The following is a 13811-nucleotide window of genomic DNA, read 5'->3' as shown; positions in this document are numbered from 1 at the left end:
TAAGGAATGAGGGCACTGTAAAAGAGTGTATCCAATAGTGTTAAGGCCATGGATATGAGGGATGTTGGTGTATATGGAAGTGCATTAACATTGACAACTAGGGATCCAGGTGGTAAAGGGGCAGGGATGACAGAGAGTTGGTGAAGGAAGTGATTAATATCTTTGATTTGAGAGGCTTTGCTTTGGGTAATTGGTTGGAGGAGTTGGTCGACAAGGGTGGATATTGTTTCAATGGTACCCAATAAGCAGCTACAATGAGTTGTCCAGGATTGTTGGGTTTGTGGATTTTGGCACCCTGTAGAATGTGGGTGTGTCGGGAATTGTTGGAGGTGAGGAGGGAGATGGACTCAATGGAGAGATTGTTCAGGATTTCAGTAGGGAATGTAGATTATGTTGGACATCAAAGATGGGAGATACTGTTACCGTGCAATCTCAACTACATACACCACATATCCAAAATCGAAGCCCTTCCAGCCCTTGGACACCACGAACAGCACACCAGACATCATCCCTATAAATTATCCAATGTGGTGACATCCTACTCCCACCTTGATCCTTTAACACCTATCCTACCGACAGTTAACTCTCTCACCAATACCACACAGCATACCGCACAGCACCCAGACCCTGCCTGGCAGAAGTTTTCTATTTGTCACATCCTCCAAAACTCCCTCCCAACACTCCATGAAATTCAGAATCCAAAACACTGTTATTAACATTTCTACCTAAAAGCTCAATCCTGGAGATGTTCCACTCCTATCCAAAGGCCTCATCTTCAGTCCCACATTCAAGTAAACCTAGACAGACTCATCAAATCCTGAAATCTTTAAGCCCAGACCATAACCTCTCCGCTGAGTCCATCTCCCTCCTCATTCAACAATTACCCACACACCCACATTCTACATGCCTCCCAAAATGTACAAACCCAAAATCCTGGAAAACCCATTGCTGCTGGTTACTGTGTTCCCACTGAAAGAATATCCATCCTTATCAACCAACTCCTCAAACCAATTACCCAAAGCCAAGCCTCTCCTTCTCCCGATCCCTAGGATGGAAACACTTCTTTGCTACCAATCCTTTCAACCAAAGCCAACCTAATCCCACCACTGAAGCTGGCCTCTTCCAGTTCATACCACCATCCAAAAGTAACACTCTGCCCCTCCCCTCCTCTCCCACCTAACCACCCCCTACCCACCTTCCAGGAATTCCTGACCTCTAACTTGGCCTCATCAGCCTTCTCCAGGTCCCTGCCAAAGAACACAAACCTCTTTCCAGAAGAAAGGATAGCCATTCACAACCTCAAAACCAATCCTGACTTAATAATCATCCCTGCAGACAAAGGTCCCACCACCATCACGATGTCACAGTTATTGACAGGCGGCTTCTGCCAACTGATTGTTCCACCTAAATTTCCACCATTAGTGATCCCACCCCAGAAGTCCAACAATACCTCAAACCACCAGTGAATCCTTAGATCCCTCCCAGAATCTCTCCTCTGAGTTTATCTCCCTCCTACTCCAGTCTTGTCACAAGCTTATCCTATCCCATCAGAGGCAGGGCCACTTGTAAAGGCAGCCATGTCATGTACCAACTCTGCTGCAATTGCTACACAGTTTTTTTATGTTGGTGTGGCAGCCAACCAGCTGTCCACCACAATGAATAGTTGCTGTGACAAAGCTGACCACCCATGGCACAAAACGCTGCTGAGCATAACATGTTCGAGTTCAATGGCTGCTTCACAACCCATGCCACCTTGATCCCTCCCTCCAGTACCAGTTTCTCTGAACCATGCAGATGAGAGTTATCCTTTCAATATGTCCTTCCCTCCCATAATCCTCCTGGCCTCAATCTCCCTAACCCACTCTCCCCACACCCTCTATCCAACAATTACCCTTTCTTCCTTTGTCCTGTCACCCCTTCTCAATCAACACCTTCGTGTTGTCATCACCACCCTTATGCATCACACTCACCAACTTCAGTACCTGTCTATCACATGCCCAGCCAGTGCATCTGCCAACATAACCTTCCCTTCTGCATTCCTAGCCAGCACATCTGCTGGGCATTCTGAGCCACTAGGTACCTATCCCCAAACACTCTTCCTGTTTCTCCCTCTACCCACCCCCCACCCCCATCTGAAACAACTGCCACCCCACACTTGTTCACCTGTTGAACTGCAATACAAATATTATGTGTCTAGCTTGCACAGGTCCATATGTGTGTGTGTGTGTGTGTTTTGGAGGGGGGGGGGGGGGGCGGAAGGGGGGGGGGGTGGTAGCTATTCTGTGAGTGGTCTTCGTTATTCGTAAGATATTTACATTCAGTCAGAGCTTTCCTTACTCAGGGAGCGTACGCGGACAAAGGAAAAAAATTCCTGGATTTTTTCCAGATTTCCCATTAAAATACACTTTTTCCGTGTTAAGTGACAGTATACTTTTCGTCAGAACTGTAAAACATTTCAATTCTTTGAATGGTTATGGTTTTATACAGCAGTGTAGAATTTCCAAGCATTTTAGAAAATGAAACTCAGGGGAAAAACACATTTTGGAAAGATCAAGATCTTTGACGTGCTATAACAAATACGCTGCATATTTTCGTATTATTTAAATCTGAATTCCACTAAACACTGCATGTTACTTTCTGAAGCATCAAACTAGAGATTGCAATGTGCCTTTATAAGCCAGTCACGTCTCATGTCACGTGATCTCGCCAGCCAATGACAGCGGATATTCAGAGCATAGGACACGTGATGTAGTCAGCCAAGAGCAACATTACTGTTTAGCTGTGCGAACACACAAATAGGAAAATTTAATGGTTTAAATTAATATACATAGTGTTGCTACAAGAACAACAAAGCTTTCACATATAATATTGGTCTCAAAGATTAATAAGTTGCAAGAGAAGCTAAGCTTTCACATATAATGTTGATCTTCTTTGCATGTGTTACACTTTAAGATACATCACACAAATGTGACAGTCAAATTTTTAATAACAACACAAATGTCTGATCTTCTGAGCTCAAAAATCTTCTAACTGGCTCGACATCAAAGAGTTGATTTTTGAATGGGAATCAAATGCTCTGTGATATAACAAATTCATCATACATTCTCGCACATAGTTCATCTTGTGTAAAAGGAAATTTACTTTGAAAGTAATGCTTTTCAAACCACCATTCCCAATATTTCCCGCGACCTGTTAAAAACAGGTTTGTTCCACTTGCCAGAGAGCGCTAGATAGGTGTTACTGCACTTGTGCAGCTAAGATGACGTAGGAAGCCCGTATGTTCGTATGTGTAAAACATTAAAAGATCTTACATTATGTCATAAAGGAAACATGACATCAGAGCATACTCCAAGAGCATCAGAATTCCATGAATCAAACTAAAATGCGTGATCTGGCTTAAAGTGCACGTTTCTATGTCCAGATCCCCAATGAAGTAGGCTTTACAATGTGCTTTTCAGGATGTAAATTTTCTTGGATTTCCAGTATTGTATTATCTCATGTTTGGTTCTGTATTATGGCGTAATGCCATATGTACTTAAAGATGAAAATGTACACTTGAAATGCTGCAAACAGTTGAAACTAGCCAATAGTGTCAAATTAAACACTTCATTTCAAATAAATTGAATGCCTCAGTCGAAAAGATTAATAAAAGCCAAATTTCTGTAGCAAACCAACAAAAAAACCTCATTGTTCTGCAAGGTGATTAATACTACCAACACATTTTAGCCTTCCGTAATTATGTGAATGTATTTTGATTCACTTGATACCTACCGACTACAAAAATCTGTTCTGTTTTTATTTGACACAAGACCAGTAAACGAAAAGGGAACAGCAAAATTACTAAACGTAAACACAGGTCAGGTGGAGGCTACCCACCTCCCCACTATAACTCAGACTGCTCCGTGCATCACCCTCGGATTTACGATATTTCCAACTGGGGCAATACTAGATAGTGCCCCCACACCCTCCCACGAGTGTTTGAGCTATGACTTTTCAAAAATATGTTCATTTTGTAGTACACACCTTTCTGAAGAGACTGATACATAAAACATATATGTTTGTGGACATGTAAGACTTATTATTTAGGTGTGCCAAAGTGCAGTGCCATGCGTCTTCATATGGTATTATTCTATTGCATGTCACTGTATTTCGTTCTGTGGAATTCAAACATGTATATTTTGTAAAGGATGCCATCAAACTATATTCAGGACAGGTTTGACAGCCTACCCCTCTTTAAAAAAAAACTCGCAATTAATACTGGATTGGATTATTTGTAAGCAGGAGAAGAATAACTCTTTAGAAAATGTGCACTCTTTATTGCCTATTAGCTAATAACTTGCTGTTTTGTGTGACATAAAATTAAATATAGGATACATAAAACCAGTAAAGACAAGAAACACACAAGACAGTATACATTTGTTCAATCCTTAGGTCCTAGCATATTTTTCTCTCTAATCTTGATATAGCTTTACACGGCATGTTTTCCTTTCTGGGAAAGAATCTATTACCTCATCAAAGTTCGTCAAATGTTTTGCTAGATGAAAAATCCAGTTAAAGAGCTGTTATCAGAAATAGTACCCAAGATTTGTGTGGTTTCTCGATCTGATTATGTCTATTTTGTCACTGTCTCCTAGATAAAATGAAATAGGCCTTTCTAATATTGCAGCCATTGTAACACACATCAAAATAACGAGACTTTTTTGGCACAAATGGTCATTTTTATAATACGACAGAATATAATTCATGACGTACCAATATCAAATGCCCTTGCCCCCCTCCCGACCCCTAGATCCAGGCCTGCTGCGCATGGGTGAAACTGGCAGCTAGGGTGCGCTAGTAAAATTTTTCCAGGTAACATCTGGCTGTTTGCTGCTGCTTGTACAGCTAACAGTCACATTTCTGTATCCAGAAGCGGGAGAAGGTACTACTCATACGCAACTCAACAGCGCATGCGCAAGAGCCCATTCGCAATTGCTCAAACGAAACTAAGGTAAACAGTTGTGATGTCACGCTCATTGGAGGCAACTTGTTACTATAAAGCATTGCATTGTCTTCCTAAAGCTTTGACACATTTTGCTGTTGGCAGACGCTTGTATGAGCACTGTGTTTTGTTGTTGTATATGGCGCATTTCCTTTGCAACTTAAGTTTTATTTTTGTTTTTTCTCTCATTCATGTTTTATTGCTGCACTATTATTCTGCAGTAGCAAGATACACTAATTTCCTTTGTTAGAGGATTGGTTCTTACCAGTCAAAATTACAAAAATTTAACTGAAAACTAAAACAATGAAAAATTCCCAAAATTCTAAAAAATTCCCAGGTTTTTCCGAGTTTCCTCCCGGATGAAAAAATTCCCAGGTTTATCCCGGATCTCCCGGGTCGTATACATCCTGTCATTGTGTCTAATTCAAAGAAGGTCATACGTGTATATAGAATCACTTCAGAATTACACAGTAAAATCTCTTATAATTGCAATTTCACACAAATGGTTAGTATTGTGATTTCATCATTTTCTGCTTAAAATCTTATCAAATGTATTACACCACAAGTCTTCATCTACATTGCACTGTCTGAGAGAGAAAATGGCTAAGAGTAGGAGGGGACAGATTCGCCACTGCTTTTCATATTGTTGGATGAGCTGTAAACAACTGCAGCATTAATGAAACTACGCACAATCATACTGACATACCTGAACACAGCAGGGAAACAATCATGCTCTTGCTGCATAAGAGCGCCATTTAGGGACTCCTGTATGAATTACTATTTCTACTGAGAGGTTGAGAGAAATGTTCCACTGACATCAAAGTCTTTCAAGATACAGCTCAAGCTCTGACTTTTGCATAGATGGGAAAGGAACTCAGTAGTGCCCTTTCAAAGGAGCCGTCCCAGTATTTGCCTTGAGTGGTTTAGGAAAATCAAGAAAAACTTAAATCTGGATGGCTGGACTGAGGTTTGAACCACTGTCCCTACCGACTGTGAATCCAGTGTGCTAACGATTGTGCAACCTCACTTGGTGGGGTCAAGCGATGCAGGAACCATAAACACAATGGCTGTATGAAAAGGAAAAACGAGAGGGAGGGTCTTTCATATTAGGGGTGAAGAAGTGTAAAGGATGTTGAGTCAAGAAAATATTTCAAAATAAAGTTAGCAGATGCACCATTGTGAGCTATGGGTGTACAACGACAATCAGTTAGCAATGAGCATGTAGAAGTTTGCCTGCTAAGGAGACCAAGCTGGGCGAATATGACAGAATTAATTTGTCACACTAAGCTCTCATTGTGGTGGTATACTGTGCTTGTTGTATTGTATTCAAGTCTAGGTGATTTAACAGCCAAACTTTAGCCAATATTCTTTACCATAAACTTCCACAACATAACCTGGCTCGGTTATGACTGAAGTTTGCATAGGTTCAAATGTTTGGGTTAAGTACATAACTTTTAAGTAATTTCACCTGTATTTGCACTCTTTAGAAAAACAGACAAGTTAGTATAAATGCACTAACTTCCACATGCTCATCATTGCTAAATGATTTTACTATTTAGTTATTACAGTACGCTGTATTTATAAAAATGAAAGATAATGTGAAGAAAGTGTGCCAGTAAAATTATGGAAGACAGTCTTTTAAAGCATGCATAGGTCCCAAAAAGACAAGCATTTCATTGTAAAGGTGTTAGTTATGTTTCTACTTGATTGTATCTGATGAAATGACTTCTATAACTGCGTAGTACTGAAATTGAGATGCACAATCTACTTGTGGGGAGAGGGGAATACAAAAGCGAGTTTTTCACTCCCCTCAAAACATTTTCTATCCGTTTAAAATATTTAGCATTTATTCCAACGAATATACAAACATGTTTTCTTCAGTAGATTGCCTTTATTTTTGAGGTTTTTTTTTCTTTTTTTAAAAAAAAATGAGAAACAGCAACTGTCTACATCAGATTAATCAGATTTGACGAAAGATATATCAGTTACGCAACATGTACAAAATATAACAGTACCTTTAGCTTGTTGTCCGGCAGTGGTTGTAACAGGACTAACTGCAGAAGAGGCCTGCCCCAAAAGCAAGCTAGAGGCAGAAGAGACAACAAGGCGTGCAGCACCACCTTGCAGTAGAGATGACAATGATGTTAGCTGATTGTCAGGTAGAGTTTTTCCAGTTGCTGCTCCCACTGTGCGCGCATGCTTTCCTTGTAGGCTAACACTAGTCTTTATAGATCCCCTTCCACCTACACGAGTCTCCGCAACTCCTCTTCCTCCTGATGACACGACACTTCCTTGAATTGTGAGTGAAGTGCCACCAGTACCACGGCCATGTGCCACAGGCTGCCGTTCTGTTTCAGTCAGCTGCTGCGAATCACTGCCAGCCACATGTCCTAGCCTTAGAGGACCTAGTGGTGCCAAACTGCCTAGTGATCCTAAATTCACTGTAATTCCATTTGTCACACTTCCCTGTAAGAGGAAAACAACATGAAAATAGGTTTCCAAACAATTTTTATGTGGTACATTTCTAAGTAAACGAAAAACTAAATTCCATGAGGATAACAGTTTATTTACTGAACTCGAGACTAATTCACACCAGAGCAAGAAGAAGAATATGAAAGTGTCAATTATTTGTCATCAAAATTATTAATTCTTTTGTTTATCTTTTGGCCAGTACATACAATCAATCACATATAGCATAATGGAAAATTTTGGACAAGTTGTAAATAACTGAATGAGGGCAGACAACTTCCTATCACAAAAAAACAGCATTCTACAGCGAGCATTGAGATAAATGTAAAGATTGTAGCTTAGCTATTTTTTTTAATAATACAGCCTGAGTGGATGGCCTGAGACTACAAATAAACCACAAGATCTGCACATACTAAAACAGCAGAACTGAAAAAAGAAAATCAGTGGAAAGTAAGTGATTGATTACAATATAGTGACACTATTAACACCCAAAAGAGCTAGTTAATAAAGAAATGCTATACTTTGTACTGATACACAGCACTCTATGGGATTAAGATATCACTACACCTTCTTACCTACAAATGAAATTTGCAACAAAAGTAATTTATTCAGCAATAAAACAACAATATAAATTAATATCTCATTAAATATTCAGACATTGTGGATTGTTTTATTTTATTGTACACGTGGCAAGCTATATTGAATGATAACATATGTCTTCAGCATGTGATGGTCATGGCAATTTGGCAAGATGAAATACCTGCTCGTACATGACAGTAAGTATTCCATGGATCATTGTTCCACTCTGGATATGTGCTGACTTCCCCAGAAAATGCATCACAACAATACAAGTGTCTTGAAAAGAAAGCTAGAGCAACATCTGTGTGAGAGAGAGCTGTCATAGTTTGAAGCACAAACATCTCCCATTTGTGCAAGTTATTAATTTATTTGATGCCTGGACAGATATGTCCAATGTTAGATTACAACTGGTACCAAATGTTTATTTCTGTGGTGTACAAGAGGTAAGACTTTTTGAGTTTATAAGAATAAATACAACAGTAATGAAGTAGACAAGATCAATGTGGGCAGCACACTATCAAACTTCTGGTAAGTGCAACAAACAAAACCACCCCACATAAGAAGCAGCAGTTACACTGCAACTGTCTACTAATTGGTGTTAAATTTAATTTTCATGTGATGACTAGCTAATTTCAACACTTACCAAACATAAAATGAAGTACACTTGCCTACTGATGAAGTTCACAGCACATGGTGAAAACTCAATTCAACAGAAAAGAGTTAGTTCTGCAGAGCTGGGTCCACCCTGTCTGACAAGGTGCATCAAATGAAATCCTCTTTCTATGTAGTCTCAATTCTACTAGAATACATCCTGATATTAGTGTTGTAAGATTTTTTATGACTAATTCTTCCTATTTAGAAAAATTTCTTTACAAAAATCTCTTAAATTTTCAAAAATAAATAAAATGTCTTTCTCAAACAATGGAAAATCCAGGATGGAATGTAACAACACTACGAGAAGGAAAGTTGCTACCCACCATATAGCGGAGATACTGAGTCACAGATAGGCACAACAACAAAAAAGTGAGAGAGTCTTTTTGCACTTTGAAGTGCATGGCAGAAGTATGTGTTCTACTGTACCAGTTATTAGGGTCTTTTCCTGTTCTATTAACATGTGGAGTGACAGAAGAATGATTGTTTAAATGCCTCAAAGCGTGCTGTAATTAATTTAATCTTGTCCACATGATCCTTATGTGAGTGATACCTAGGGGATTGTAGTAAATCCCTAGAGTCGTCATTTAAAGTCCATTCTTGAAACTTTGTAAGTAGGCTTTCTCATGTTAGTTTATGTCTACCTTCAAAACAGTGCCAGTTCAGCTTCTTCAGAATCTCTGAGACACTCTCTCATATGTCAAACAAACCTGTGGCCATTCATGCTGCCCTTTTCTATAGATCTTTAATATCCCCTTTTTAGTCCTATTTGGTATGGGCCTCATACAGTTGAACAGTAGTCCAGAACAGGCTGCACATGTGATTTGTACGCAATCTCCTCTGCATAATACTGATTGCACTTCCCTGGTATTCTACCAATAAACCAAAGAGTATCACTTGTTTTACTCATGACTGTGCCTGTATGGTCATTCCATTTTATATCCCTACAAAGTGTTACATGCAGGTATTGGTATGACTTGGTCAATTCCAACTGTGACTCATTGCTATTACAGTCATAAAAACCATTTTGTGAAGTGCACAATTTTACATTTTTGAACATTTAAAAAAAGTTTACAGTCACTGCACCACTTAGAAATCTCATCGAGTTCTGACTGAATATTTATGCAGCTTCTTTCAGAAAGCACTTCACTACAGACAACTCCATCATTTGCATAAAGTCTGAGGTTATTATTAATTTTGTCAGCAAGGTCATTAATATACAACATGAACAGCAAGAGTCCCAACACTTCCTTGGAGCACATCCAAGGAATATAATGCGTCCTCCCTGTCAAAAAAATCCTCAATCCAGTCAAAAATTTTCCTTGATACCACTTTGATCATACTTTTGATAATAAGCATATATGTGCTACTGAGTAAAATTTTTTCGAAAATCAAGAAATACTGCATCTACCTGATTGCCTTGATCCAAAGCCTTCAGTATGTCAGGTGAGAAAACTGTGGGTTGAATTTCGCATGATAAATGTTTTTGGAATCCATGCTGATTGGCGTGGAGGAGGTTGCTCTGTCTGAGGTATCTCATTATGTTTGAACTCAGAATATGTTCTAAGGTTCTACAACAAATCGATGTCAAGGATACTGGATGGTAGTTTCGTGGATCTCTTCTATTACCCTTCCTGTAAATGGGTGTGCTTCTTCCAACTACTGAACATATTTTTTGTTCAAGGGATCTGCGATAGATTATAGTTAGAAAGAGAGACAAAGCAAGCGGGAATCTTTTTACTTCCACTCTTCTTTTGCCATCTGCCTCCTTAAATTAATTTTATTTTCATTTATGACTAATTACCATTAACATACATGAGTATAATCTGCATTTCCATAAAAGAGAAAGGCTGGCCCTCAATACAGCACCATATCTAATTTTGTGCTTAGTTTTGTGTATTTCATCAATTTCCTAATTTACTTTGACTACTCCTAGTTAATATCTTTTGTTATAGGGTGAAATAAGTAATTGTTTCGTGACTTAAATTCTATTGTTGACTTATGGACAAATATAAATTCTGTACTAGTTATAAACATTTGGAAGAAGAACTACTAGCATTATTAAAGTATTTATTTGGCTATATTCGAAAATATATTTGCAAAACCAGAACTCAATTAATTCCAAAACAATTATCAGTTTTGTCAAAAGTATTGTTTGTATAACTATATCTGTTAATTTTATCATTTAAACAAATAATTCAACTTAACCCTTGCAGTAGAAGAAACTGTTAAAAAGTAGGAATTTTTCTATATATTCAGTTAATTGAATGAGTTATGTTTTAATTGTAATTTCTGTAACTTAAACATCGAACAATGTATAGTTCCAGTGCCCATTATTGTGAGGGTATATAAAGGCCTGATTTTTGGTCCTGAGACAGATCAATTTTCAGATGAGAAACCTGTATTGGTTAGATCAACAACAATGCATCAACTTAACTGCAAAATAAGTGTAACACAAACAGGTCGTGTGTTAAAATAATGACAGTGTCTGTTGAATAGTGCCACACATACCATATTATTCTGCAGGAACTGTGTGATTAGGTTTTTACTGTGCCACAGATGTTCAACGGTAAACTATTGTAGCAGTATGCTGACGTTTGCCTGCAAACTATTAATGAGGCTTATCAAAAGTTAATCAATAGCGAACTGGCCATATTAACTGTGTAATATTGGGGGGGCTGTGAACAGTGAAAGTAAAGAATTGTGAAACTCAACTGTTCAACTGCCGGCTACATTATTTGCAGTAGTCAGTGTTGAACTTCCACCCCCCCCCCTTTCCCCCATTTCTCACCCAGTGTAACAATGCAGTAGGCCGACACTGAGGACTATCAACAAAGAAATAAAGCAGCGAATGCCACGAAGGGGGCTAAGTCAACCGCAAATTCAGTATAGTATCTGATACGGATTCCATTGGAGCTTCGTTCTATTTTAACAATTCCAACTGGCTCTCAACACCACTGACACTTATTTCATTCATCTTTTTAGTAGTATGGGGATTAAATTGGGACAATTCTTCTGCAGTTCACTCTGTAAAGGAATATTTGAAAATGGAGTTACCCATTTCCGCTGTTGCTTTGCTACCCTCAAATTCAGTTCCTGTCTCATTCGCTATTGACTATAAACACTAACTTTTGTGCCATTAAAAGCTTTTACATAAGACCAGAATTTCAATGGGTTTTATGAAAGATCCTTTGACAATATCCTGCTACAGTTGTCATTGAAGGCTTTACACATTGCTCTCTTGACAGTGAAATGCTTTGAGCACCTCTCTATCTATAGTCCTATGCTTTGTTTTACACTTATTATGCAGTAGTCTCTGCACACCTATCATGCAGTAGTCTCCATACATGTGAGACCAATGAGGTGTATTGTGCCTGTATTGGAACGTATACTAGTTAACCTATGTTTTATTTTTTACTTCATTTGCCTCAGTAGTTTATGGTAAAGATTAACACACAGTATGCCCACAGCAATCAAGCCTGTGAAACTAGCAAGAAAAGATGAAAAACATTAATTTTCTTCAGTTTGTAAACACTCTTATTGGATGTTTCATCAATCTTGCACTGACTGTCTTTTCCTGTCTATGACAGAGAGAGGACATGAATTTCTGTTTAGTTCACTAATAATGTGAAATATATTAACCCTTATGTTATGAAGTCAATGAGTCTTACTAGTTCCTTATTTACCTGCTCTATCTATCTGCATCATTGTTACATGTAATACTTCATACAAGCAAGAAATTTAAGCAGAGCAAGCTGGATGTCATAACATTGTCTTCAAAGAAGAAGAGGAGGAGGTAAATAACTTCAGGCTCAAACAACTATCAACTAATAATATAATAATATACGTTGGAAAATCATAAGCCTGACTGACTGGAGTGTCGTAGCTGCACTAGACTAGCTAAACACATGCTCCCGAGCAAACTTCCATCATAATTATTATTCTTAAAATTATTACTTGATCAGTAGATGCTTTAACTGATATAACACAGCTCCATTCTCATTACTTTCTTCAAGTAAAGTATATCTTCCTGACACTCCTCTGCTTTCATTTTGCCCAACCTGTGCATTAAAGCCTCCCAAAGCTGGCAATAGGTTTTACTTTACTACATGTACTTTCAAGGTTAAAAAAAAAAAAAAAGTGGAAGGAGGGAGGGAGGGAGAGAGAGGGAGAGAGAGAGAGAGAGAGAGAGAGAGAGAGAGAGAGAGAGAGCTTGAACCATAGATGGAGTGAAACAGGGTGATGATCTCTCTGGAGCAGTATTTAACTTAGCACTGCACAGTCTGATACAAAAAACAGACAAGAGAGGGACAATAATCATGAAATCCAGTTAGATCTGTACATATGCAGATGACATTGCAGTTATGGCAAGAAATGTAAACACTCATAATGAAATGTTTGAAATAATGAAAGCAGGAGGAGTACAAATTGGACTTAATTATAAATGAGAAAAGACAAAATACATGGTAATGTCCAATTCTAACTCGGCATGACCTGAAGACCTCTAATAAGTGTTTTAAAGCTTTTAGCTGCTTCCATTACCCATAGCTCTGGCCAGGCATACCAGCAGTGGCTTCAAGTGTGGTGATGCCACACTTATGCCTAGTCTTGCATAGTGCTCTCTCTCTAACATCTGAAAATGGCAATTCTGAGCATCAGCAGATGCCCAGTTTGAGTGCCAGCTGAGTGTCAGTAACCAGATGGTGTGCTGATTTTGCACAGTTTTCGTTTTCCCTTCTTTACTGACTTATTAGTTTTGGCAATTTTACTTTAAGTAAAAAACATATTTTATGTTACTTATGTAATTTATTTACTGAGTGAAAGTATTTGTGTAAGTTGAAAATGAAAGGGCCGGAAGAATGAGAGATTTCCCCTTTGCCATGTGGGTCGGATTAGCAAACAACTCCAGTAAGACACACGTTGACAGCATGAAGAATGTGACTGAAAAAGGCAACTGAGTTCCTGCAGCAAAGCAAATCCATAATGTTTATCAATACTTAAAACATCTTGTAGATAACAATGGTGAAGTGTTGGCATCTACACGCACCCTCTGGAAAGATTAGCATAAGGTATATGTAATCAGTAGCAATGAAATCAAAAAATGGTAGTGATGATATCAAGAAATGCAATA

General features: G+C 38.5%; 1 protein-coding gene across 1 annotated transcript in view; it reads right to left on the bottom strand.

Annotated features, from left to right (window-relative positions):
* The window catches only part of LOC126195452 (KAT8 regulatory NSL complex subunit 3), a 172051-nt gene that overhangs the window by 9692 nt on the left and 148548 nt on the right, over positions 1 to 13811 (bottom strand). Inside the window, exon 14 of the mRNA XM_049934083.1 lies at positions 6997 to 7447. Within this exon, the coding sequence (XP_049790040.1) occupies positions 6997 to 7447 (451 nt within the window). The remainder of the gene's footprint in view (positions 1 to 6996; positions 7448 to 13811) is intronic.

This window comes from Schistocerca nitens, chromosome 1 (genome assembly GCF_023898315.1).
Source record: "Schistocerca nitens isolate TAMUIC-IGC-003100 chromosome 1, iqSchNite1.1, whole genome shotgun sequence".
Taxonomy (NCBI): Eukaryota; Metazoa; Arthropoda; class Insecta; order Orthoptera; family Acrididae; genus Schistocerca; species Schistocerca nitens.
This window is presented reverse-complemented; position numbering and strand designations above follow the sequence as displayed.